Source organism: Cavia porcellus, unplaced genomic scaffold (genome assembly GCF_034190915.1).
Source record: "Cavia porcellus strain 051 isolate PalLab524CR breed Dunkin Hartley unplaced genomic scaffold, mCavPor4.1 scaffold_18, whole genome shotgun sequence".
NCBI lineage: Eukaryota > Metazoa > Chordata > Mammalia > Rodentia > Caviidae > Cavia > Cavia porcellus.
In genome coordinates, this window is record NW_026947501.1 from 46375578 (window position 1) to 46401253 (window position 25676).

Sequence of the window (25676 nt, forward strand, 5' to 3'; positions counted from 1 at the left end):
TGAAGCATGACACAGTTAATCCTGTGGAGGTCAGCCCCCCACTTCCTGCCTGGCCTTCCTATGAGCGCTGTGGGTAGGCTGAGGCAGGCAGGCTTTGGAGGGCCCTGCTTGTGCAGGGCTTTGCCAAGGCAGCTGTGACTACAGATAGAGGCAGAGACTGTGCTGGTGAAACTGAGTGATGGACCCTTCCCACCAGCAAGACAAGGGCCACAGCAGGCAGCAACTCAAAGGGGGTGTGATGCCTGGGGTTCAGTGAGAGGGATGTGAGCGAGAGGCACGGTGGAGGGAACTCGATGGGCACAGTGGAAGGCCCAAGCTGTGTGCCACCTGTGAGAGCCCCGACGGTGCCCCGCTGACAGCTAGCGGAAGACGCGCAGGCTCCAGCCTGGTAGGGCTGTTTATGAGTGCCCCTGGTTGTCCCCTGAAGGAAGGGGCTGCCCCTGGGGACACCTAACTCCAGCCAGGACAGGCAGAGCTGCAAGCCTTCCAGGCACTGTGCTGACTTCGGAACACACCCTGCAGCCCAGACAGGTGGCGAGGAGGCCCCTGGCTTCATTTAGGAAGTGGGAGCAAGTGGCCACAATGGCCCCCACAGGCCAGCTGCCTTTCTGTGGTCATTTGGTACAGAGTGATGTCGTTATTGCCAATGAAACTGCCGTAAGGAAGAAGTCTGTGGCCTTCGGAGCTGAGCTTCACATTCAGCACCAAAGCTGCATTGGGTCATCTTGGCAGCTCTGTCTGTAACATGTACCACACGCCTGTGCACACAGATGCACGCCCACAGATGCGAACAGTGGAGTCATGGCAGGTGACTGGCAGCCTTGACCTCTGCTCAGAGCAGTTAGTCGCTCTCTCATCCTTTCTGTTGGGAGAGCAGGAGCATCTCCCCACTTCTGAAGCCGGTTTGTAGCTTCTGGCCTTCGTGCTGGCCCTGCCCCAGACCACACTGTTCCCTTCCCTCCATCCTACACTGTCAGCAGCAGCACGCGTGGCCCACTGAAGCCCTCCCAGAGCAGTCTTCACAGTTGGCCACTTGGCAGAGCCTGGCACGGTTTTCACTGCGCTCCTGCAGCCCTGGGCTTGCGCTTTGCCGGCTCTGCAGGACTCTGGTCCTGCGCAGTGCACTACCCTATGCGCACTTCTGGTTCGCGTGCCCGCCTGAATTAGGCTTTCTTCCCACGGAAGTGGAAAGCCCCTCAGTGCAGTGCCCACTGTGCCTGGGGAGCTCGGTGGTGCTCGTGAAGGGGCTGGGTGCCAGGCACTGTGGGGCCAGCACATCTCCTCTCCTCTTGCCTCACATGGGGGCGACCGAGGCCCAGCACCCATTCTGCTCCCCACTAGGTACCTAGGTGCTTTAGTTAGATCCTCGGTGCTGCTGGGGCACAGGTCCACCATCCCATACACATTTCTAGTGTGCTTTGTGGAATTCTAACTTAGGCGTTTCTGTCTCAGCTTTGAGTTTCTGCTGCCAAAGTAAGTGTGACCTGCAAAGGCAGCAGACCATCTGGTCTGTGATGGAGCAGTGGGGCTCCCAGAGCAGTGGGCGTAATGGCGGTGACCTCATACAGTGGTGTCACAGGAAGACAAGGCCCTCAGGTTGACCCAGGTGCCTGCCGGCCACTCCAGGGCTCTGCCACTGCAGCCTCCTAGTTAAGCAGGGGCTGTTTTATGCCAGTGCAGGCCCCTTCTCACTTTCCTACTTCTGGGTGCAGAGAAGTTTGAGAACCTGTTGGGATAGGACTGGGGTCACACTGTGGGACTGCGTGCTACTCGTGCTGGGTACCCCCATGAGTTATCGGCTGTCCCATGGGCTGTCCTGGGTGCTTGTTGCTGCTGTGCCAGGAGCTGTGACACAGGCCCCAGGCACCAGAAGGCAGGTGAGTCACGGAGACAGCAGCAGGTGTGGGCACAGTGTCCCCTCTGGTAGCAGCCTCTGAGCCGAGGCTCGGGTTGTACATTCTGCAGTGCTTTCTCCTCCTGTTGATGTGGTGTCGGGGTGGGATTCAGGCACCATGGACTCATCAGTGGGGAGCCGTTTGTGGGGTCCCTGTTATCCTGCCCATCTCTGCGCCCACATGGGCCCCACACCCTTGGAGGATCCGGCTGTCGGCCCTGGGGCTCATTTCCTGGGCTCCTGCCTTGAGCGTGCAGGATCACAGCCAGCCCACTTGGCGGGAGGCCAGCCTCCTGGGCACCACTGCCCTGCAAACGAGCGGGCAACGCCATGCCTCTCTGCTGGCGCCATCCACTCCAGCTCAGGCCTCGGAGCGTCACACCCACATTGGGTGCACTCCGAGTTGCAGGCCATGTTTGGGGATTTTCCATGGCTGTGCTGGTGATTGACTGCTCGGCTCTGTTTGCATCCGGGCCACTGTTACTCACGTCTCTGTACTCTAGCGCCAGCGTGGCCTAGTTATTTACTGCTGTGCTGAGGGTTTGCTTCTGTCCCCTTGGCATCCTGTCCCAATTGGTTAAATCAGCGGACTGTACAGTGTCCTTTTGAGGAGAACGCTGTGGTGACTCCCCAGGGAGGAGGGCTGCAGGAGCCCCACTGCTCCTGAGGCATGGAATGTTGCCCAGTATGAGTGTCCCTCAGTGGCCAGGAACAGCAGGGACTGTTGGGGCTGGGGAAGCAGCCAGGTGGAGCCGCTTTTGGGGAATCCTCTTGTTAACCCAGGGCACCTGGAAGGCAGGTGTCTTTGGATGAGGGCTCTCAGGCCACTAAGTTGGGACTCTGGGTCCTGTGTGCCCCAGATTGCTGAGGGGCCTGCCTGCCTGCCACCAAAGCTGTGTGTCAAGGGAGGAAGGAGAGTGGGCATGCCATGTGTGGCAGGGAGGGAGGCATGTCCCGGTCACTTGGCCTGCCGTTGTGGCAAGCCAGCGCTGTGGTGACTAGCAGGAAGAGGGTGTGTGTGTCCAGGAAGCTCCTGCACTGGTCTCAGTTGTGCCTGGGTGAGGAGGCGGGCTGTGGTGCTTCCTCCTGGCTCAGAACAGCGCCCCGTGCCAGCTGGTGCTTCTCTCGAGCCTCTGGGCCAGTGTCTAGCCCCTCCGCTTGGCTGGAGCCTGTGTGTTGGACTGCATCTGATCATCTGTCCCACGGGAAGCTGCTGTGGTATGGGGGCACGGGGTAGCAACAGAGTCGGGCCGAAACTGGGTCGGCTGCGCCACCTACCTCAGCCGATGTGCAGAGCCGGGTGCTCAGTGGGGAAGAGCAGGCTCATGGTGGCTCACTGCTCCAGAGGCCCCGTCCCCAGCCTGTGGTCCCTGTTGCTTTGGGGTTCTGGTGATGCTGACATCAGGATGAGGAGCCTGTGGGAAGCTGCTGCTCACGTCCCAGAAAAAGAGCACCCAGAAGAGGGGTCTCTCTGTCCACCTCCAGGCCTGCGATGCTGGGGCCTTCACAGCATGCTGCGGTCCAGCTCCTGCTGGTCCACTCCTTGAGCTGCAGGACAGACAGATGCGGGATCACAGGCCTGCGAGAACAGTTGCAGCCGTCTCGTCCCGTGCCATGCCCGTGACACAATGGCATTTGCTTTTCATTCTTAGCTATGCATCAAGTGGCGGAACTTGTGGAGTGGGGAGAGTCGCAGGGTTTCCCCAAGAGACCGGCTTTGCCCTGTGGGAGGGTGGGGCTCCTGGGACTCAGTGACCTCTTCACTGACCACCTCCTAATACTACCCACCAGAGTCCACACTGGCCAGCACCCCCTAGCCTATCCCTGTGCCCAATGCAGCACACAGATTGGGGGCACAGGGGCACCAGCAGCACTCACCTGGGACTGCACCTTTTCATCCTGGTTCCCAGCTCTGCTGCCCTGTGCCAGGCATGTGTCCTGTCACCTGGAGCTGACCTGGACCGCTGACTGTTCTTGGTGTGTCTGAGCTTCACCGCCAGTTCCCGGGGAGAGATCAAGCCCATGCTGAGTGCGGCTTGGGCAGCAGGGATGCAGTTGTCCATGTTAAACTGAACTCCTGCACTCGGCAGGCTGCGTGAAGGCCGGGGAGGTTTTGCCATTTGTGGCTTTTCTGCCGATGCCTCAGCCATCACTCAGGTGGGTTCTTTATGCAGGATGCAGAGAAACAAAACCAGACTTCATACTCACACTTTTCTACATTGTGCTTCTAAGGTTGGGTTTGCCTCACAGGCTGAAAACACAGCCCTTACCTAGCGTCTCAGTTACTTTTCTCACTGCAGAGACAAAATACCCAATAGCCAGGGTTAAAGGGGGAAGGGTTTATTTAGCTCACAGTTTGTGGAGGTTTCAGTCTGTAATCAGCTGGCTCCAAGGCAGAGTGGCTTGGCACAGGGGCAACAGTTCATAGTAGCAAAAGGCAGCAAGAGCCAAAGCGGGAGGAGACAGAGGTCTGGCCCTTTTATCCAGGCTGTTGGAATGAGATAATCCAACCAGTGGACTGATCAGTCACCCAGCCTTACTCACAGCATCGAGCCATGAGTCAATGACAAACACTAGATTCAGCTCCAGATAAAAGTGCACGGGGCTTTGGTGGCCATCCAGACACAAGCCATCAGGCCTAGATAGGCTTCATTCTGCCCTGAAGTTGTGTGCTATGAGCACATCACTTAGGACATCAGAAAGCGAGCGACTCTGATCAGTGCTGCTGGTTACAGCACGGGCTCTGCACTGTGTCTGTGGATGCGCAGGCTTCCCAGTGGGTAAAAGTCTCCCGACTGCAATCACAAGGGGCTTTCGATGGACGATAACAGGTGGAAAGTTGGAAGGCCGAGGAAAGCTCCATCAACGCTGGTACTTTACAGGGTGACTGACCCTAGGAGTCCTTTCAGGGCTTCTTGGGGTGAGTGTGCGCCTTCTCTCCCGCAGTTGACCAGATCTACCACCTGGCCTCTCCAGCCTCCCCTCCTAACTACATGTACAACCCCATCAAGACGCTGAAGACCAATACCATCGGGACGCTGAACATGCTGGGTACGTTGTCCCCACCCCTTGCGCGCTCCCGCAGCTGTCCCCTGGGTCCTGGAGGGATGCACTCCCAGGACTGCAGACAGCGCGGGACGCGCAATCACACCCTTTCCGCCCTGGCTTAGCCTTTACCACCCACTGTGGCTGCAGCTGTTACAGTCTGAGGTGCAGCAGCAAAACCAGGGCACGTTTCGATTTCTTTCATGATTTCAGATGGAAGATGCATTCTTACATAGAGCACAGTATCTTCAGCATGGACTTCTGTCTTTCCTCACCTTGAGGTCTCTCACCTTTTTACCTCAAGGGAGCTCTATGCACTTTGGCATAGCTGAGCGCTATGGGGTACTCCAATACTCTCAGGGGTATTGAAGTTCAGACAATTTGATAGTATGACAGTTGGTGAAGGTGACTGCAGCGTAACTGATTGGTAACAGGCACAGCATGGGAACCAGGACTACAGGGGCCTCCCAACCCGGACAGGACAGAGAAGGGCAGCTCAGAAGAGCGTGCAGGTGAAGACGTAGGAAGCATTTGTTTCTGGAATTTCTGAATCTCACCTATTTTCAGGTCACAGTTGACCACAGAGAGCTAAAACTGGAAATACAATTATGGCCCAGGGGACGGCAGTAGTTGGAGGTCCCCACAGAGTTGGACCCCTGCTTCATTGGCCCACCCAGCCATCTGACTGGTTCGCAGTACCGTGTGACCTGTCATGGGAGGCATCCGACTTTCATACCAGTCAGGAACTGGTCCTTGAAGGCTCACTGTAGATGCCTTGTGCTTGGCCACCCAGTGTCCCTCACCTGTCCCTCAAAGGCAAGTGTCCTGTGGCCACCTGGGCTGGGTCCTGGGGCTGCAGCCAGTCTCGGGGCAGGCTGGCCTCCTGCACAGCTCTGTGAGCTGAGTTCCCACTCTGGGTGAGCGTAGCTGTACCCTAAAGGTAGCAAGTGTAAGAGTGAGGTCAGTGCCTTGGCCACCGACTCGTCCCCAGACGTGAGCCTCAAATGACAGTGCAGCTTGCTAGGCACATGTTCATGTGTAAAGTTTGGTGGCTTAGTCTTTAGGTGTCTTGGTCATTGGCAGAGTGGAAGAGAGGAGCCACTTCTTCAGATGCCAAATGGAAAATGGATTTAATTACAGGAAACTTGGAGCATGTTCTCTAAGTGTTTAGGACAGGCCTAAACGTTAGCCTCGGCAGAGTACAGGGCGAAGGTGTGGAGGGCTGTGTCAGGCGGGCTGCAGAAAGGAAAGGGACTTGGCAGTGACAGAGCTACAGGGAGGGTAGGACCCAGGGTCCACATTCAGAGCCACACCAGCTGGGCAGTCTCAAGTCCGCCATCCCAGGCTGGAGAGCAGGAGAGGCCAGAGAGCCAGACAGCCCAGGGCAGGCGATGCATGACCCAGGCCACCCCTTCCTCTGCTGTGTCTCCATCAAGCTTCATGGGATTGGATCAGGCTCCCCCACTGGGGAGGACTTCTGTCTCACAGGGCTCCCCACTCCCCACTGACCTCTAGGGAATACACGGGCGCTTGGGCCTCCTTCGGCCCCACCCTTGGCCCCCGTCAGGTTGTGCAGGGCCCTGACGTCAAGGGCGGGCTGTGCTGGGAGTCGCAGAACCCATCCCTGTGATGTGGGTGTGTTGGCTCCTTGCTGCTTCCCCCGCAGGGTGGGCTGTGGGGGGCAGAGGCTGCGCCTGTTCTTCCACTGCAGGGTCCAGCCCTGCCTCACAGCTCCTCTGAAAGCCAGCTGTGCGCATGGCCACCAGGGGACAAGCTGCTTGTCCTGCACTCTGCTGACACTGAGGCAGCATTAGGTGTGGCCCCTCAGGGCTGCTGCAGGACCACGGTGTCCAAGGGCTGCTTTGTAGGTGGCAGCATCAGTGGCACAAAGCGGGAAGGGGCAGTTCTGAGATGGGCCAGTGCAGTGTGGGGGCGCTGCAGAGAGGACAGGGCCAAAGGCCAAGGGTGCCCGGGCCAGGGGGAAATGGCTCCCCAGGGTCTTGGGGTTCCAGCTGAGAGCAGCCATCAGGCACAGGAGAGCCAGCTTAGCCCCTTCTGGAGGCCCCAGTGAGAGGCAGCCACCCCTGCTTTGCCAGGGGAGGTCAGGAGATGCAAGGCAGCGTGGGGATGCAAGTCTCAAGAAGGCCCATCTGTCACACCTCACCTCAAAGAGCAGCAGCAGGTCAGGACTGAGCCTGCAGTGCCCTCTCAGGAGCCCCGCCTGCATTTCTTGTTTTTTTTTTTTTTTTTTTTTTTTTTGTCTTTTTCCTTTTTATCGGTACTGGGGATCGAACTCACGACTGCCAAAAAAACCCTCACAACGTGTGAGTTCCTCTTTCTCCACATCTTTGCATTTCTTGTTAGTTTGGCTTCTGTGTTGGTCCAGGGCCTTCACCACGCCTGGGTGGTGGGATAGGGTGGGTAGCCAGGCCCTCTGCCCCTTGAGCAGGGCTTCCCACAGTGGCCCTGATTGTGTCTTGCTTCCTGCAGGGCTGGCGAAGCGCGTGGGTGCCCGTCTGCTCCTGGCCTCCACATCAGAGGTGTATGGAGGTGAGTGCTGGGGCACCCCAGGCTCCCTTTGAGGGCAGGCCCCTGGCGTCTGTCCCTTCCTGCTGTTGCCTTGCTGCACACCCCAGGCGCAAACCCTGTCGCCTGCTTTAAGGGACGCCCAGCGGCTCCGCGGATGTGGATTCTCGTTCTTTCAGAGCCCTGTACCTGTCCTGGTGCCCACCCTGCTCCCTGGGTGCAGGCTGTTTGCTGGTTTTGGAGTCAGCTGCACCGGACGTGCGGTCATCTGCTTGTGTGGGTGGGGCCCACACTCCCTGTCCTGCCCTGCCGCCCAAGCCCGCCTGGCACCAGGACACTAAAAATGGGGCCAGGGGCCACTGCTCTGGGTGGCGCTGGTCCTGTTGTGGCCCCAGCTGGCTGGGAGAGCTGCTTGCTTCCTGCAGCTCCATGTTGAAGCCAGGCTCTAACACAATGTCCTCCTTCTGTGTTACATCATTGTTCTGATGAGAAAATGAGGAAGTCAAGGCTCAAATTGAAAGAGACACGAAAAACAAGGCTGTGTGGAGATGGTGCAGGGCAAGTTAAGTTCCACCATCCATGTGCCTCCTCACTCGGAGGTCCCAGGCGGACACACACTCCTTCCTGTGGGACGTCACTCTGCACGACGACGTCTTCCTCTTCACCTTACCCAGCCCGCTGCTAACCTGCACACCTGCTGGGAGCAGGTGCTCCCCAGTTCCTTATTTATTCCGGGCAGAGTGTGTGGACATTGATAAGTGAGCATTAGCTCCGTCTGTTAACCGCACAGAGTGCCAGTGCGGATGGGCGACTAGAAATCACATCTGACTGGACCTTCCCACTGCAGGACACAGTGGTCTCCCCTTCAGAGCCCCAGAGCGGTTTGGGAGGGGTCTCTCAGAAGCCTGGCCCAGGGCCTTCCAGACCAGCTGGTGCCAGTGAAGGACTGGGGTGGGGGATTACAAGCCTCCCCTTTTGTCTGCCTTAGCAGAAACGTGGGGCCATCTGGTCCAGGCTGGCAGCCGGGGTGGGCCCTGGCCCTTTGCTTGCACCTCGAGGTGGAACTGCTGCTCTGCACAGTGATTTTCAGCCGTGCTGGTGGGCGGCAAGCTCGCCCCGCAGGGTCCCAGAGCCTCGCTGGCTGCTGGTGACATCCACCCTGGGCTGTGCAGACCCTTGTCCCCATGAGCACTGAGCCTGAGGTCAGCAAGACAAGGCCCAAACGTAGTGGCCCTGTATCTTTTTCCAGATTTCTTGGCAGAAGTTTGCGCATCATTACCTGCTATGTTTGTATGCAGAGTAGAGATCTGGTCTCGATGTTGTAGATAAACTAAATATCAGCTCACATTCCAGAGATGCACTTGCTGCCTGGCTTCTCGGATCAGGCTGTGCCCTGGCAGATCTGAAAGTGTGACCCATGTGCACTCCAGGGACAGTAGCATTTAGTGGACGTTGCCTCCTGCTGCCTACCTGCCTGGGCCTCCAGGTCACCCTGCCTATTCTGAGCCGGCTCTGGGACAGCACGTGGAAGGTCATCAACGTCCAGGGAGCTACTATGTCCTGATTGTCCCACAAATACGTTTTACTCTATAATTCATAAGCATAAAGCTAAGCAGATACCACTTTACACAGACAGTTTATGTAAAAATCTGGAGCTAAGAGAAGTTTGTAGAGGAGAAGAAGACTTGAACATAGAGCCATGGCCTTCTGCTTTTTCCTATAAAGCGCTGTTTCCCTCGGGCCTCAGGCAAGGACCTGAGCCAGTGCTCACTGGGCCTGCAGCTCTGCTGCATATCGGACAGATGTGTTGTTCCTTGCCACATGAGCTGGGCAAGCCAGGAATTACCACTGAGACTTCCTCTCCACCCACAGATCCTGAGGTCCACCCGCAGAGCGAGGACTACTGGGGCCACGTGAACCCCATCGGGCCCCGGGCCTGCTACGACGAGGGCAAGCGGGTAGCGGAGACTATGTGCTACGCCTACATGAAACAGGTAGGCGTGGCAGGGAGGGCGAGAGTGCCTGCGGTCCTCTGCAGGAGGCGCAGTGCTATCAGGGCTCCCTGTGCAACATTTCAGGGTTGCAGTCTACCAGCACCAGGCACCGGGTACCAGGCACCAGGCGTAGTCACGGTGTTGAGTGTCAGAGGAGCTCTGTGGGGTGTGGATTTGGTTCCCTCTCTTCCTTTAATCTCTTGCCACTGATTCGAAGGGCAGGGCCCAGGAGGGAGGCGTTGTGTGGGGAGCCGGAGTGTGTGCTCTCAAGAAAGCAGCTGTTTACTGGAGGGAGTAATGGTGCCAGTTTCCCAGCACGGCCACCATCCTACAGCTTCTCAGCCACAGCTGGTGCGGTGGCCTCTGCTGCCATGGGGGACCCTGGCTTTCTGTGCAAGGTCTCCAGTTGCCAGGGTGTCCAATGAGCCTGTGACGGAATCAACAGGAGAGCCGTTCCTTTCTGGAGTCAAAATCAAGCTGCTCTGTCTCCTGTCCCACACGGGGCGCTGAGCATGCAGTCCCGGGCGGGGCACCCCCCTGCCCTGCGCCACTGTGTCCCAGCCTCACCCCTTCTGTTGCAGGAGGGTGTGGAGGTGCGAGTGGCCAGGATCTTCAACACCTTCGGTCCCCGCATGCACATGAACGACGGGCGGGTGGTCAGCAACTTCATCCTGCAGGCCCTGCAGGGTGAGCCGCTCACGGTGGGTGCCATTGCGGGCTGGGCCTTCCGCAGCCCAGGTCAGGTCAGCACAGAAGTGGGAAGGGTGCCTGAGCCTCACCTTGCCTCCCTCGTCAAAGCAGAGAAAGGAAGGGAGGCACAGGTGACAGCCCAGTAGAGTGCAGAGCGCCTGCCCTGCAACCCTTTGTCTGCATGTGGCTCAGGCTGAGAAGCACTGAGGGGTGCTGGGCCTGTGCCTGCTGCTCCTTAGGTTTTAGGGCAGGAAAGGGGATCACATGGCCATTGCCAGCCTGCACCCCACCCCCACCCAGGCTCCCACCACATGTGGGTCACCTGGGCCTTCACCATGGTCGCTGCAGCCCTGTGTTCTGTTCTGATGAGGGGCAGGTGGAGAGCCCTGCAGGATGCCTGAGCTGCAGTGGGGGGTTCCCCAGGACCCCAGGCAGTACCTGCACCCAGGGGGCCCCTGGAGGAGGCAGAGTCCTGCACAGCTGCCTTGAGGGAACCTTGCTGCTGCTGGTCGCCGCCTGGAAGTGCTGTGTGTGTTCCAGCCTCATCCCTGCCCCGCTCCCCTAGGGTTCTGTTTCCGGTCACCTGGGGGTTCCCAGGCCATTCCCCAGCCTCACTGTCGGTTTCCTTCCAGGTGTATGGATCTGGGTCGCAGACAAGGGCATTCCAGTACGTCAGGTAGGTGAGACTGCCCTGGGCCCAACCACAGTGGGCGGCTCAGCCCCATGTGCCTCAGTGACCTCTCTGCAGTGCTAACTTCAAATGGGAAGGAAGCTCCTGCTGATCCATTTTAACTCTGTTCCAGAGTTAAAATGAGATCCATTCCCATGACTCCCAGCTCCTGAGCGGCCCTGTGCTGCCACCTAGTGTTGGGCACTAGTGGAGCTGCCTGGCCCCTGGGTATTAGAGTTTTCAGCTAAGGGCTCCTGGCCTCTGTTCGCTGGTAGAGACCCTAAGCTGGGAGCCCAGCTCTGCTTAATCTCGGCCTTCTGCTGGGTGTAGGGGCACACACCTGTGAGCCCAGCACTGGGGCACTGAGGCAGGAACATGTGAGTTCAAGGCCAGCCTCAACTGTATAGCAAGACCCTGCCTCCAAAAAAGTAAAAAACACACAAGAAACCTCAGTCTGCTAAGCTGGGACAGTGAGTCCCGGAAGGAGCCAGACAAGGCTGTGACTCAATGTGGAGTCTGAGGCTGAAGCTGAGGGCAGAGAAACGCTGTGCGGGGCGGCTCCCGTGGCACTGCTCCCGTGTCCCGGCAGCACGCTGGGCCCAGCCAACATCGGCTATGCCGTGTGATGGGCACGGTGGGGAGCGTGCAGGATGGGCCCCGAGGCTGTGCCGAGGTTTCAGGGCTTAGAGCAGAGCACAGCCGTGCAGCACAGCTGGTGCAGTGTCTGTTGGTTTCTGGGCTCCTGCAGCAGTGGGAAGCCCGGTTCTGTCCTTTGCCTGCTGTAGTTTTGCCCTGTCGTGTAAGAAGCCCCAAATACCTGTCCTTCAAAAAGTACCTTGGAGCCTGGGACCACCCCGGGGTGCCGTAGGGGCTGCCCTGGCCCCTCCACAGCCACCACTGGACCTTGTCCCTCAGGTCAGGGTCTGTGTAGGCATCTTTGACAACTTAAAAGTTCCCACAGCTGCTGCAGGTTTCTCCTGAGCGTATTTGCAGTTTCTCACGTTTGTCCCAGAAGATGATACAGTACACATCCCTGCAGTCCTTGCTCTCCCGCGCATGGTGACTCGGAGCAGGGCAGCAGCCCTCGGGGACCATACTGGGGCGCAGCTGGATGAGCGCCCAGGGCCTGGCCCAAGGGGAGGCTGCATTGCAGCCTCCTGTCTGCAGAGCATGGCAGCAGCAGCCACTATGTGGCCCCGGCCCAGGCAGCTTCCCCCCCACCTCCGCTCCCCCAGGTGGATGAAGTCAGGCGCAGGGCTTCATGAGAGCACAGTGGCCACGCCTGTGTCCTGCTGCTCACAGGTCTCTGAGGCCGCAGGCCCCAGAATCACCTGAGCAGCCTCAGGCGAGTTCCGTGGAGCCCAGGGTACTGAGTAAAGAATTATAAGAACTCAAAGGTGCTGTGCCAAGTACTGGCCCATTCAGGGCAGGTGGTACCTCACTGGGCTACCCTGACAGTGTGGCTCAGCCCCTGACTCCTAGCATGTCCAGTCTCCCAGGCTACCCCAGACTCAGGGCCTGAGTGGCACCCCGAGAAGCACAGGTGTGGACCCTGTGGAAGTCCCCATCTGTGACCTGCCCTGCACCCTGCTATGAACAGGTTTGAGAGAGGTGACCAGCGCTTGGGGGCTGTGCACCATGCGGGCCCTCACTCAGCACCCCGCCAAGATGGTCAGCCTGCCACAGTTCTGCTGTTTTTTACAGGCTGCTTTTGTGGGATCAAGGATCCTTTATGTCACAGCAAAACGCATGGCATCCGGGTGGTGGTTTCTCCACGCAGTGGGCTGTTCCCAAGCCAAGGTGGCAGGCAGGAGCTGGAGCCCACTGGTAGCCATCCCATTACATTTTGGCATGACTGTCTGAGGTCCATGCTGGGGCATATCCTTCTTGCTGTAGCAGACATAGCATGGTGTGTTCTTTAAAAAGTCACTCTGTCAAAATGGCAGTTTGAAGCCTCAGGTTAAACGTTAAGATGTCTCCAGTCCTGACCTTTGAAGTCGCCGGCCCACTGTGTAGTAGATGGGCAGCCTCCCCCTTGGCCAAGGCAGCCACCTCCAGCTCCGGCTGGGAACCCTGGCAGAGCTCAGCGGCCATGCTGGTTGGAACCATGAGGGGCGCTGTTTGTTGAAGCACATCCAGCCTAGGGGCTGGGGTGACCACAGAGCCTCCCGAGGTCAGCAAGGCCTGGTGTTGCTCTGGAGCCATGAAGATGGCATTGCGAGTGTTCAGACGCACTACCCATTGGTTGAAAGTGAAAAAGTAGAAATGACTTGTTTTACCCCACTTTTCCAAAGTGTCAGTGCCATGTGATCCGGGATTCTGTCTGGTTCACCACAGCCCGTGGAGATCTGCTCCTCTGGTAATGATAGGCAGCGGGGAAGTTTGCAAGTGGGCTCCTTGGGCCACCAATACAGAACTCTGCTGACCTCTCAGGGCAGGTGCTGGTGCTCAGCAGTGAGTGTCATTTACCTTGGTAAGCGACAATTTGCTTACTTCTCCTCAGCTCCAGGGCCTGGCTGGTCACAGTCTGTTTGACACTCCCCACTCGCCGAAGGCTGCCCAGGTGTTCAGGGGCAGCAGGTGAAGCCTGAGGCGTGGGGAGCTGTGTCCCCTGGTCCAGCACCTGTGTGGCTCGGCCTTCTCTGTGATTTACCAGTGTGTGGGGGTCCCATCCTGGGCTCCATTCATCTCAGCGATCTTACTTTCTAAGCGATCACTGCTTCTGTGCCGTCAGTGCCCACGGCGTGTTGGATGTGGGCTTCCTGGGCATGGCAGAGGCCCTGTGTCGGGTGTGGCCTCTCCACCATCTCTGGATGAGTGTTCACCAGCACGAAGGGGCAGCTGCACTGATCAATGCCACCACCTTGTGTCATGGTGCCCACCTCTCTGCTGAACACAAACCCAGAGGTCACCATGTCATTGCATCCATGGGTACCTTAGTGCCATACATGCCATCTTGAGTTGCAGGGTGTTGAATGCCATCGGCTTTCCATGCAGGCTTTGTTGTGGGGAGGCCTTGTGCGTCCTTCCAGGGTCTGGGGCCTGCACTGGGAGCCCCACAGTGGGACACCTTACCACTCCTTCTCTTCCAGCGACCTGGTGAACGGGCTAGTGGCGCTCATGAACAGCAATGTCAGCAGTCCCGTCAACCTGGTGAGTGGCCGCCCGGGCTTCCCTGGGGCAGCACCGGGCCCTGCTTGCTGTGTGGCTGGGGTGGAGGGTGGCCACTGCTGTCCTCACACTAATAATCAGAAGCTGTGTCTTCCTCAGGGGAACCCTGAAGAGCACACCATCCTACAGTTTGCCCAGCTGATCAAGACCCTCGTGGGTGAGTAGGACAAACACTTGCCGGGCCAGACTGCCTGCAGGTACCAGCCACAGCCAGCGTTGTGGGTGGAACGGGCAGCTACGGTCCACAGAGCTTATAGTCAGGAGCACTTGATTGCTTTCTGATTCCTCACATAATAGAGATGGAGATGGGTAGGCTTTGTCTTGCTCGGTGGCTCTGTACCTCCAGGGCACGCAAGTTTGTTTCCAGACCTTGGTCCTGGTGAGACTCCGAGGTCAGAGGGCAGGGAGTGAGGTAGCCTGCAGGTTTCCAGTGTGTCTGGAGCTCTTGTTGCAGGTTGGCCCGGCTGAGGCAGGGATGCTGAGGGGCCTTGGGATGGCCCCTGTCCTCACCACAATCCCGTGCACTGGGTCCCCTCTGGGACTGATGGGGAGTTCACACTCAGGATGTAGCTGGGCTAGGCCTGGGTAGCAGTGGCTGTGAGGACTGCAGCCCCAGGCATGGACTTGCCATGTCCTCAGGCTTTGCCTGACTGGGCACTAGCCCTGTCCTGGAGGTTGGCATCTTACTGCACCAGCCCCACCACATGTGGTCCCTGGGCTTTGCACCAGGGTCTGTCTGTCCACCCTCCCCATGAGGCACCACTGCTGGGGACACTGTGACTGAGGCTACAGCACAGGACCCCACCCCCTCAGTCACCTCGGCCAGCATTGTGGGCAGAATGGGCAGCTACAGTGCACAAAGCTTGTGGTCGGGAGCACTTGATTGCTTTCTGATTCCTCAGGTATGGTTTGCTGTGTGACGGGAGCAGACCCAAGCGGGTGGTACCTGTTCCTACTCAACTCCTGTCTCCTTGTTCACACACACAGGTAGTGGCAGTGAAATTCAGTTCCTCTCCGAAGCCCAGGATGACCCTCAGAAGAGGAAGCCAGACATCAAGAAGGCGAAGTTGATGCTGGGCTGGGAGCCCGTGGTGAGTGCGGTTCCCACCTGCAAGCCTTGCCCTTCTCAGGGCCCGGGAGGTGTGGGCTCGCTGCATGCCCTAAAGCATTTCTCCAGTGCCCTGTGCGATACCTGTGCCACACCCTGAAGCCACGCGCTGGCACCATCATGAAGGTGGTATTCAGGGGGCTCAGCCCCAACCGGAGGGAGACGCCGCCTGCCTCCTGTGCCCTGGCTGAGCAGCCCCACTCTCCCCCACTGCCTGCTCCTCCCTGCTGCATGGCCCGTTCCCTCCCTGCGAGAGGCAGGGCAGGCCCACTGTGGTCATGCTCATGCTCAGAGCAGAAATGAAGGTGCTGGGTGGACTTGGAGCACCTTGGTGTGGACAGTGGGCACTGCTGCCACCCTGTAGGGTGCAGTCAAAGGCAGTGACTTACCCAGAGTTCACCTGGCCCCAAAAGCATCCCAGTAACCTGAGCCAGGGCCGCTGGAATGCCGAGCCCGGGGCCCCAGAGGCAGCTGCTCCCTTACCCCACAGTGGCTGAGGGCAGAGTCCACAGATGGAAGTCAAAGCGGGAGGGCACTGGCTTGACAGAACCAATGCCTCAGTGTGCCGCGGGCACCAGGCACATGACAGGTGTGGTACTGTGGGAGATTCACCGTGGCCCAGGGTGGACAGTGCCTGAATTTTAAGCAGAATCCATGGAACACAGCTAATGCTCACCCACTGTGGGAACCGAAGTAGGTCCCTTGGGGAGCCCTGTGCTTCCTGGGTCTCAGGGCACTGGTATCTGCTGCCCTTACCCCTGCTGGCACTGGTTCCCAAGGAATCTGGGGCAGTCTGAGAGGAGGAAATGTAGATGTCTTCCTCAAATTGCGTGATGTGTATGTGCTTGCACGTGTGTGCCCAGTGTGTGTCCCCAGTGCGCATGCCTAGTGTATGTGCCATGTGTTCACTGGGTGCACAGTGTGTGTGCCAGGTGCATGTGCCCAGTGCGTGTGCTGTGTGTTCACTGGGTGCCCAGTGTGTGCCCAATGTGCATGCCCAGTATGTGTGCCATGTGTTCATTGGGTGCCCGTGTGCGTGCCCAGTGCGTTCTCTGAGTACTGGGGTTTTTCTTATTTCTTTGAAGGTGCAGATAGAGCCCAGGGCCTTCACACTGAGCTAGGTCCCTAGTGCTCTTGTTTTCTATTTTGAGTCAGGCTCTTGCTTCGTCGCTAGATTCCCTAGGCTGGACTTGAGCTTGCAGTGTCCTCCGGCCTCCCTTAATGCCAGGATTTCATCTCTCTTTACGCTTAGAGTCAGCCGCTTGGCCGACACGTTTCCTGGCTGCTGAAGGCAGCCCTGGATATGGCTGCCTCGCTGCTGTAGGGCTTGTCGAGGCCCCTCTTAGAGGAGTGTGGAGTGCGGTGGCCTGTCCACGGGTGCAGAGGGCTGGTGTCGTGGGGAGGGCCGCGCTGTAGGTTGGGCCGGTGGCCCTGGACACATCCTTCCTTCACCGCGAAGCACATCCTTCGAAAGGAAGGACCCTGCAGGGTGCTGAAAGTGGTCCCCATGACGGTTATAGGGGTGAGGTGTCTCTCGGGGCTGGAGTGCCACACGCCAGACACAGCAAGTTCTGGAAGCAGCTCAGGGCCCACGGCCTCTCGCTGCAGTCTCCTCAGTGGCGTGGTTTTGTGGCTCCTGGAGGTGGCTAGAAGGCACCAGCGCTCCCGTCGCTGCCCCCACCTCCGCCTACTGTGTGTCTGCCCGGGTGACCATGTTTTGCTCTCTACCACCAGGTCCCGCTGGAGGAAGGTCTGAACAAAGCCATCCACTACTTCCGCAAGGAGCTGGAGTACCAGGCCAACAACCAGTACATCCCCAAGCCCAAGCCCGCCCGGATCAAGAAAGGCCGCACGCGGCGGACCTGAACCTGCGCCCTCGGTATGGACTTCAGTTTTGTTTCCGTTTAAAGACCTCACACGGTGTCATGAAGAACAAACTGGAATCTGTTCCGAAGCTCGCTGTAAGACACAGATGTGCCTAGAAGCTCCCCAGAAACTGCGGACTCTGCCTTGCACTTTTGGAATCTTTTTATGTAAAGTAGCCTAGGTGCGTCCCTGCGTATTTTCAGGTTTTTTACTTGCTGTGAGAGCCTGTGTCATGACTGTCATCGACAGTTTTATTTTCTGGTTTCTTTGTGAAGCTGAACAGGAACATTAAACAGGATTTATTTATAAAAGTGGGTGCTCACCCATGAAGCAACGTTACCTATGCATCTGGAGGAAGGCCCCGCAGGATCGTCAGGTGGCAGCGCACCGGCTGTCGTTCTCGGAGAGAGGGGTTCCGTCGAGAGCTGGATGTTTGTTCAGTGCCGAGTTCTCCAGGTCACCTTTTAGTTGCAAACTTGACTTTGTGTTTCTGTTGGTCACCATGATCAAGGAGACCTGAAATCACTACTGTGCTGTGCTGCGTATTTGGGGGCGGGCGGGACAAAGTTAAATATTCTTGGTTAACCGCGGGTAAATATGATATTTTAATAAAATACTGAGATTTGCCAGTCCCGGGCTTTCCAGGGTTGCCTTTCTGCTGCCCATTAGGCTTTGTGGGAGAAGCGAGTTTACAAGAAAGTTCTGAGGACATCCATGTTTGTGCAGTGTGCAGTTGGATACGTGGCCCCCAAGCCACTCGTGTTCCTCGAGCCGCATTTGCGATCTCAGACCCTGAGGGCAGGGCCATGGGAGTGTTTGGGGGGAAGGAGCATTTGTGTGGCCTTCACTGGTTGAAAATCCCTGATCCGGATCTGAAATCCTGCAGCTCTGGGCTGCTCGCAGCTGACTGCCAGCAAAGGGAAGCAGCGGAAAGGTGCAGAAAGCACCCCCGGGCAGGGGCAGAGCCAAACAAGCAGCGGGTGCTCGAGTAGCTGCCTTCAGCGAAGACAGGCGCAGGGAGAGGAATGGACTTCACAGGAAAGCGGGTCCGCTAGCTGAGGCCTGCAGGGCTGCCCTTCTGTGATGCACTGGAGGTGGGAGGAACAGAATGTCTCCTGGGGCCCAGCGTGCCCTCCACCAGCCACTGCCCAGGGCCACCTTGGCAGCCTGACCCCGTGAAGCACTGCACAGCTGCACCAGCCACGTCCCAGGCAGCCCAGCACCTCTCAGGGATGCTTGTGAGGGGCTGGTTCTTCGGCACAGAGCAGGAGTGACAGTCCTCAGTGGCTTCTCAGGCAGTGACGTTGCACAGCGGCTGGAGGGTAGGGCCCAGAGAGCTGTGGGAGTGGAAGCAGTGGTGGCCCCAGAAGGCAGCGCAGCCGTGATGTGCCACCTGGCCAGGAGAGCACCTGCAAGGCATAGCCCAGCACACACAGGTGACTGGGCTGTGGGGCTCTGTCCACCCTGCTGGCCAAGGTTTTCATCGTACCGTGCCTCCCAGGAGGCTGGGGCATCTGAGCCGTGCCGCACCGGTTAAGACAGGCTGTGGAGTGTGGAGTGCTATGCTGTCCATAGGAGGAGGACAGGGACCTGGGGACGGGAGCAGTTGTCCGCAATGGTCGCACATCAGAGGCCTGGGCCTGGGGCAGCAGTGGCATCCAGAGATGGTGTGGCCCTTCCAGAAGTGGAGTCCATTGTCCCTCAGGTCCCAGGGGAACGTGGTCCTGGCAGTAGCTGTGGGCTCCTGGGTTGCTCTCTGGCTTCATCTTTTAGAATGGGGTCTCTTCTTCCATGGTGCCAAGGAACCCAGGAACCACCTGACCTTGGACTCTGAGCTCCAGCACCAGTCAGCCTGACCTCCTCTCTGTAAAGTCTGCCTCCTCCGGTGTTTGGTTACAACTACGAGCTGAATAAACTTTGAGAAGTGAGCCTCTTCCAGGGCTTGGTGAGAATGCAGCCAGAGACAAGCCTCAGTGTATTGCTTGTTGGCTTTTGAATTTCTGTGTGTTATGTACACTTGATTTGAAGTGAAGCCTGTGTAACAGTGTAGAGATCAAGGGTGAAGCTGAAATAAAGTACAGTGAGGAATTCTGAACATGGCATGTTAAGTATAAGAGCCAGAAGATAAATTGAAGTGGCCGGTCTATGCGGTGACCACAGGACCTGACACAGACCTTACCATCACGGGCTGGGTGGTGCTGCCCATGTGTGCGTGGTGAAGTCCTCGCTCCCCTCAGGACTGCAGGGTGTGGAGATGAGGTGTCAGCACTGTTGGAGTGAGCTCTGTGAACTGGGCCTTGGTCCGTTCCACGTGGTGACCTGGTGAGAGGAGGGTGCGGACCCACAGCCAGCAGGGCAAACAAATGAGGACACGGCAAGGTGGCCTCATCATCAGCAGGGGAGAGGCCCAGGGACCCCAATGCTGCTGACACCTAATGTACTTCCAGCCTGCAGCCCAGGAGGAAGTGCATTTCTGTTGGTTACGCCGCCTGGCCTCTGGCGTTTCCTTAGCAGCCCAAACTAGTGAGCTCCACACTCAGCTGGAGAGGCTGGCAGCCAGGATTGCAAATGGGGTGTGGTTTATGCAGCAAAGACACCTGTTCTCTAACCATGTCAGGAAAGAGGCAGCCTATGGGCTGGGGATTTAGCTCAGTGGCATAAGCGCCTGCCTTGCAAGCAGGCAGTCATGAGTTCGATCCCTGGTACCAATAAAAAGGAAAAAGCAAAAAAAAAAAAGGAAAGAGGCAGCCTAGCAAAGTGAAAACCGTGTAAATGACAAGCACTGTTCTCGCCTAGCACCACATAGCTCAGCGATGCTGCCCCATGCTGTCGCAAAGGCCAGGGGAGGCCGTGAGACCCTGTGCTGGCTGTGACAAATCACCTGGGCCTCTGCCTGCTGCCCGCTGGGGGCCCCAGTCTCACATGCCCACCCTGCTGGTAGGGGACTTCCCGGCGGGTGACACCCTGTCCCTTTTCCCCAGCACAGGGTCTCAGGGGAACAGCTCTGAAACTGAGGAGACAGCGGCTCAGCTTCCCCTTCAGGAATCACCAGGGCAACCTCCTGCTGCGCTGAGGAAAGAACCGCCAGCCAGAATTCTATGCCCAGCTAAAGTGTCCTGCAGGGCTGCCCAGGAAGCCCAGGCAGGAAGGAGAACCGTGAGGAGGAGCAGGTCAAGTCTGCTAAAGGGTGTTGTCTAGGTAGAAACGGCAGAGAAGGCACTGTGTCCTCGGGAAGAGCGCGGAGCAGGATACTGTGGACGGCAGTCCCTCCTTGCCTCCGCAGCTGGTCTTTCTGCTGATGTACTCATACACTCGTAATTCTCAATGCACAGGAAATGGGTGGCTGTATCAGAAGTACCCGGTGGTAGAAGAGGTAGGGCCTGCCCACCGCATCCAGACTGGTGCAAGTGGATTCCAGTGGCAAATGCCTGGCAAGCCGTGCAGCTGTGTAGTGTGATGTCGGGAGCCCCCACCAGTGCACTGCACACCGCCCACTTCCTCTATAACCCACAGTCAGCCAGTGTTGCACTGTCCTGACTCAGTCCCCTCGCCAGCACTTTGGAAGCCCAACACCGCATCGCAGTGCCTTCACCTCGTCAGATGGGCAAGTGTCACCTCGTATCCCTGGAAATGAGCACAGGATTGCAAATGACAGCCATGTGATTTCATCACAGGGTACCTTGCAGTCATTCTGTTAGTGGTTGTCACTAATCTCAGCATGGTGATTTATAAATTTTACAGCCTGATGTGCAGGGCCAATTCTACCCAGGGGGCACTGTACCAGGCCAAGGGGTGCACCCATGCTCGGGAGGCTGAGGGGAAGGGTTCCCCACAAGACAGCAGGAGGAGACAGAGCGAAAAGGGATGTCTTAATGTCCCCTTAATAACACGGTGAGAGGCCGATGGGTGAGGCGGTCGGTGGCCCAGCTGGGTTCTGTGTACAGGGCTCTGCACACACAGCGGTGTGCGTGGTTTAAAACTGTCAAAAGCTGTGCTGTGCAACACTCAGCAGCAGTGGCCACTACAGCGTCACAGGATTGGACTTCTGAGTGAAGGACGAAGAGAGCAGTCAGAAGGTGCCCCACGGTAAAAAGGCCACCAGAGAGGACATGGCAGGACACATGGTGCAGCCCCCAGATCTGGCCTTCACGGATGCCCTGCTGGCAGCCTCTGAATCCTGCCTTCCGCCAGGTGCTCACAAACCTTAGGCCAGACACTAATCCGGGCCTTCACCCTGATCCTGAAGCTGAGCAGCGTGCAGTAGCTCTCACTGACACTGATGTTAGCAAATTTGGTACAATGGTATTTAAATAGAATTACGTCCTGTGACCAGGGGAGATTTACTCCAGGAATGGAAGACTGGATCAGTCTTTAAAAGACATCAGTGTGATAGTATTTTAATTGGCTAAAGAAAAAACTCCTTATCTCTTTGTTGGTGGGGGGCTTTGAGATGGGGTCTCACTATTTTAATTCAGGCTGGTCCTGAACTTAACTAGGTAGCCCAGGCTGACCTCGAATTCAGAGCAATCCTCCTGCCTCAGCCTCTCAAGTGCTATAATTACAGGTGTGCACTCCCGAATCCCACAAACTCAAGATTATTTCAAATGGTGCTGAAAAATCAAAGGTCAGCCAGCATCCTCCTGGTGGACCTTTAACATGAAAGGTGGTTTAGGAAGAGAACTCATAGGCACTGCAAGGAAGAACCCAGGGATAACCCCCCAAAATGGAATTTATAGTTTTATTTCAATTTTAATGGTGTAAAAACTTACCCAAGTTGTAAAATAAAATGGGAGACAGGATCAACGCCTGACGTTCTTACTGTAAAGGGCGTAAGTTGCTTGGTGTAAGGATGGGCTGGCATGCTGTGGGGAGACACCCAAATCTGAATCCTCAGACTGTCCCCAGGTCACTCCGTGTCCACTACAGTCTGGATCTGGCTCCCCTGAGGTCCCTGTGCGGCAGGCTTGGTCCCCAGGGCCAAGGCACTCAGAAGGGGTCTAGACGGGGTAGTGGAGTCACTGCCCGCATGGAGGATTAATCTGGTGACCTTGGACGTCAGGTGGTGGCACCCAGGTGTAGGAAATGGTTCCCTAGAGTGTGACATGGCTCTGAAGACCATCTTGACCCCAGCCCCTTTGCCTCTCCCGCTGCCCCTCCGTCCTGGCCACCGTGAAAGAGCAGGCTCCTCACCTTGCCCTTCCACCATGACACCCTGCCTTCGCCCATGGAGCCCTGACCACAACCTCCAACACCATAGCTAGAGAATACCTTTCCTCCTGAAAGGTTTTGTTCAGGTGTTTGGTCTGAGTGACAGAAACCTGAAGCAGAGGGATCCCCACCCTTTGTCACTCCGGTCCCCATTTTCACATGTAACAGCCTAGAGGAGAGTCTCTTTCTCGGTATAGTCAGGATGCGCTCAGCCCCTGCTTAGCAGAGGTGTGGACCGTGTGCCAGGGTCTTGGCCCAGCAGGTGACATCCACTGGGTGTGTGATCACAGGGGATGGCTCTCTAAAGGAAGGCACTGTTTCAGGTCCCGAGACAGAAGCTGTCCTAGGAGCTGAGGGAAGGGCTGACAACACCAAGGGCTGAAGGGAATCTGGGAATGGGCTAGGAGAAGTGGAGAACCTTCCAGAAGAAAAGAGCAGCAGAGTATGTTGAGGGTTTGAAAGACCAGGGCTGAGGGTGAGGAACCAGGGAGCAGGTGGGCAGGCTCTCTAGACACAGTGAGAATCTTCACCTGTACCCTGGGAATAATCCGCCTCCCTCTGGCTGTTATGGGAATTAGCCTGGAGATCCAGGCTTCTGCCCATTTTTCCCTCTGGAACAGAACAGAATGTTGTAGGTGGTAATTCATGAAAAACATGCTGGGTGTGGTAGCTCACGCCTGTAATCCCAGCACTTGGGAGGCTGAGGTGGGAGGATCATTGTGAGTTCGAGACCAGCCTGGGCTACAAAGTGAGCTCAAGGCCAGCCTGAACTGCATAGCGAGACCCGTCTCAAAAAAGACAAAAGAAAAACAGATCTGCAGGCTGGGGAGGCCACGCCCAGGAAGGGGACCCTATAGCCTTGAGAGCAATGGCAGGTGGAGAACAGTGAACAGTAAAATGCTTAGCAGTGAGACCACAGGACAGGCAGCTCCTGGGAGTCCTGAGAAAGTAACTCAACCAGGCGTCTGGTGCAAAGGAAAGTGCTGGCCTGAGAGAGAGAGAGTACCGCAGGCCAGTCTCTGAAGGACAGGCCCGAACCGGAGGACATGAGCTATGGTTCTGGATCCATCTGCAAGGAGAGGGGGAGCTGGGGTAGATGTGCAATGGTCTAAACTGACCAGCAATTACATGAGAATCTAGGACAGCCCAGGGCGGGGGTGGACCAGGCCGAATCAAAATGCCACGTGCAACAGCAGGAGTTGGGAGGGGAAATGGGAGGAGGGGGCAGCCCTGCCTCTGCCCTCTGAGACTGTTGCCACGAGGCAAAACTCCAGGGGAATAGGCTCAGTGTAGACAGTTGAAGGAAGGAGAGGGGAAAAGAATCGATGAGCAAGGGAAAACTACAGTCCAAATGAGGAAAGAGAGAGGGGAACAGAGGACAATCCCAGATGTGATGTCAGGAGTGAGCTGGAGACGTAGCTCAGTTGTAAGCTGTGTTCTTGGCACACATGAAGCTCTGGGCTCAATCTTCAGTGTCTAAATAATAGATAAAGATTCATTACAATAAATGTAAATGGACTAAATTCTCAAATGAGGATCTTACCTGGTATATTTTAAGAAACAAAACAAAATTCAGCCTTGGATGTGCTCAGTACTGGAGAAATACTTAAGATGCATAGAAGGACTGAAAACTAATTAATAGAAACACTCAGGGAAACGTTAACAGCAGAGGCAGTTCTAGTCCTAGTAATATTAGAGGAGAATTCAGGCAAGCAGCATTACTCCTTATAAGGAAATTTGCTACATAATGATAAAGAGTTCCATTCACTGGAGAAATGTATGGTTTTCAGTTTGCCAGAGGATTTGTATATTACCACACACCATATGGGCCCAGACCTCCAGGGCTTGAGGAAAATGTTATGAAAATCATCCTCACACAGTAATAGAAGATGTGAATATATTTCTCGGTAGTTGCTAGACAAAACAGACTCCCCAGAAAATCCTCAGTGAGAAAAAGTAAAAACTTCCAGGATGGAAACCACGATCCAACTCAGCCATACCTGACACCTGGGAAGGACACAGTACTTTTAAGCACACGAAGAAGAGTTACTGGGGGACACAGTCCAAAAACCGCTGGCCACCAGGCACCCCAGAGCCTGGGATCTGCCCAACTACACTGCTCCCCACAGCAAACTGAAGCTAGGAAACAAAGCCAGGAAGTCAACTAGAAAACATCGTCCTCTAGAAAGTTTAATAATCTGTGTGGTCAATACAGAGGCCAAAGGGGAAATTTTGACTAAAATTACAAGACTTCACCATCTAATTTTTTGTGTCAAACTCCTGAGATATAGTTGGAGCCTCTGCATTTGCCTTCAAAAAATTAGAAGGCTCAAAAGGACTATGATCTAATTAAATCCAAGAGTCACAGAAGTAGAAAAAAGAAATTAACAGCAAATAAACAGCTACTTGTTGCATTTTCTAAAGGCGTAAATGGAAAGGAAAAAAGAACAGAGCCGCGGGCACAGAGAGAAACAGGAAAGAGGGCTCTAAGAGAGGCTCTGGACTGCAGGACCCTGCTGTGGTGCAGGCTTCTTGGGAAGGCAGCAGGTGGCAGAGCAGACTAGCAGAAATGCGAATCTGATCGATCGCCCTTTAATGGTGGGAAGCACTCCACAGCGAGGTGTTGTCCTCAGCAAAAACTCTAGAAGCAGATGCTTCACTGAGTGACCGCAAGAACCTGGGAAGTGGGTGACCCACAAATACAGTCCGAGCATTTGTACAGCCCTGCTCTGCAGTCACCTCATCCCAGGGCACTCTAGGACCGAGCCAGAACCCCAGCTTCAGGATAGCAACGCAGCCAGACCCATTGGTGACTAAGGAGATGATACAGGGTGACCAGGTGAGGTCCACTCCAGTTGTAGAGGTGATGAATTAACACAGTTGATTAATACTAGAACATTTATTTCTAAATTTCAACATATTAGCATATTAGAAAAATTATCTCCACAAATAAAATGTGGAATTCAAGGTCCAAATATGACATAAAAATCTCTTAGCACATTTTTAGAAAGATTTCCTTAGCTTGCAAATGGCCCCATGCTGGCTCTCTGTCCCCTTGCCTGGGCATCTACAGATATGGCTGGTTCCAGGTGCACACAGGGGTCTCCCCAACAGGTATGTGGGGGCCTGAGTGAGGGACCTGCTGGAACAAGGTCTCATCATCTGCAGCCTATGGCCCAGGTGGAGGAGAAGAGGGCAGGGGACAGAGAAGGACACTCCCAACTAGGCGTATTTCTGCCACTACTGCCTGTGGTCCTCAGACTCCAGTGCTGTCCCTGGGACTCTCACAGTGGCTGCCCAAGCTCTCAGGCCTCCAGACTTCGAAGCTGGCCTCCCTGCCTCAGTCGGGCCGTGTGACTGGCGCTGGGCTCTGCAGCGAGCAGATGTTGGACAAACAGCACATGTGCGTGTTCCTGTGAGCCGGACTCAGGTGCACACACGTGCATATTAATTAACACGCAGGCCCTGCCACACAATCACTGCTCACACACAATTTTTTTGTGT

General features: G+C 56.4%; 1 protein-coding gene across 3 annotated transcripts in view; it reads left to right on the forward strand.

The window, feature by feature from the left end:
* Nucleotides 1–17596, forward strand: part of Uxs1 (UDP-glucuronate decarboxylase 1) — a 41534-nt gene extending 23938 nt beyond the window's left edge. For all 3 annotated transcript variants that reach the window (XM_063229736.1, XM_005004478.4, XM_003471742.5), the window contains exons 7-15: nucleotides 4841–4945; nucleotides 7430–7489; nucleotides 9338–9459; nucleotides 10041–10160; nucleotides 10782–10825; nucleotides 13912–13972; nucleotides 14090–14147; nucleotides 14978–15081; nucleotides 16833–17596. In XM_063229736.1, the coding sequence (XP_063085806.1) occupies nucleotides 4841–4945; nucleotides 7430–7489; nucleotides 9338–9459; nucleotides 10041–10160; nucleotides 10782–10825; nucleotides 13912–13972; nucleotides 14090–14147; nucleotides 14978–15081; nucleotides 16833–16964 (806 nt within the window). In that variant the 3' untranslated portion in view covers nucleotides 16965–17596. The remainder of the gene's footprint in view (nucleotides 1–4840; nucleotides 4946–7429; nucleotides 7490–9337; nucleotides 9460–10040; nucleotides 10161–10781; nucleotides 10826–13911; nucleotides 13973–14089; nucleotides 14148–14977; nucleotides 15082–16832) is intronic.
* The last annotated feature ends 8080 nt before the right edge of the window (nucleotides 17597–25676 follow it).